We start from the raw sequence: 276 nt of genomic DNA, 5'->3' as shown, positions 1-276 counted from the left end.
GCAGCCAGTCTAACTTGGTCAGACCTCTTTTGTCCCCCTTTAGGCCACCGCCCAGCTGAAACAGGCTTTCGAAGACCCAGCCATTATTCCAGCACTATGTGCTGTCATGAGTGGCTCCCAAAACCCTCAGGTATTGTGTGAGAGAAATGTTAATTTCCAGAGTGAGTGTGTGTATGTAAAATATTGAGTAACGGGCACCAGCATTTATCCTTGTGTACTTTCATCTTTGTTAACTACCTGAAATCTTCACCCGATTGTACATCTTAGATCCGTCAG

The 276-nt window shown here is 45.3% G+C and overlaps 1 protein-coding gene across 1 annotated transcript in view; it reads left to right on the top strand.

Annotated features, from left to right (window-relative positions):
- LOC116672597 (importin-4) overlaps nt 1-276 on the top strand; it is a gene marked incomplete in the record, with an annotated part of 17,713 nt that overhangs the window by 4,372 nt on the left and 13,065 nt on the right. The window contains 2 exon segments of the mRNA XM_032504514.1: nt 44-130; nt 268-276. The exon segment at nt 268-276 is cut by the window's right edge and continues 71 nt beyond it. Coding sequence (XP_032360405.1) covers nt 44-130; nt 268-276 — 96 coding nt within the window.

This window comes from Etheostoma spectabile, chromosome 22 (assembly GCF_008692095.1).
Source record: "Etheostoma spectabile isolate EspeVRDwgs_2016 chromosome 22, UIUC_Espe_1.0, whole genome shotgun sequence".
Lineage (NCBI taxonomy): Eukaryota > Metazoa > Chordata > Actinopteri > Perciformes > Percidae > Etheostoma > Etheostoma spectabile.
This window is presented reverse-complemented; position numbering and strand designations above follow the sequence as displayed.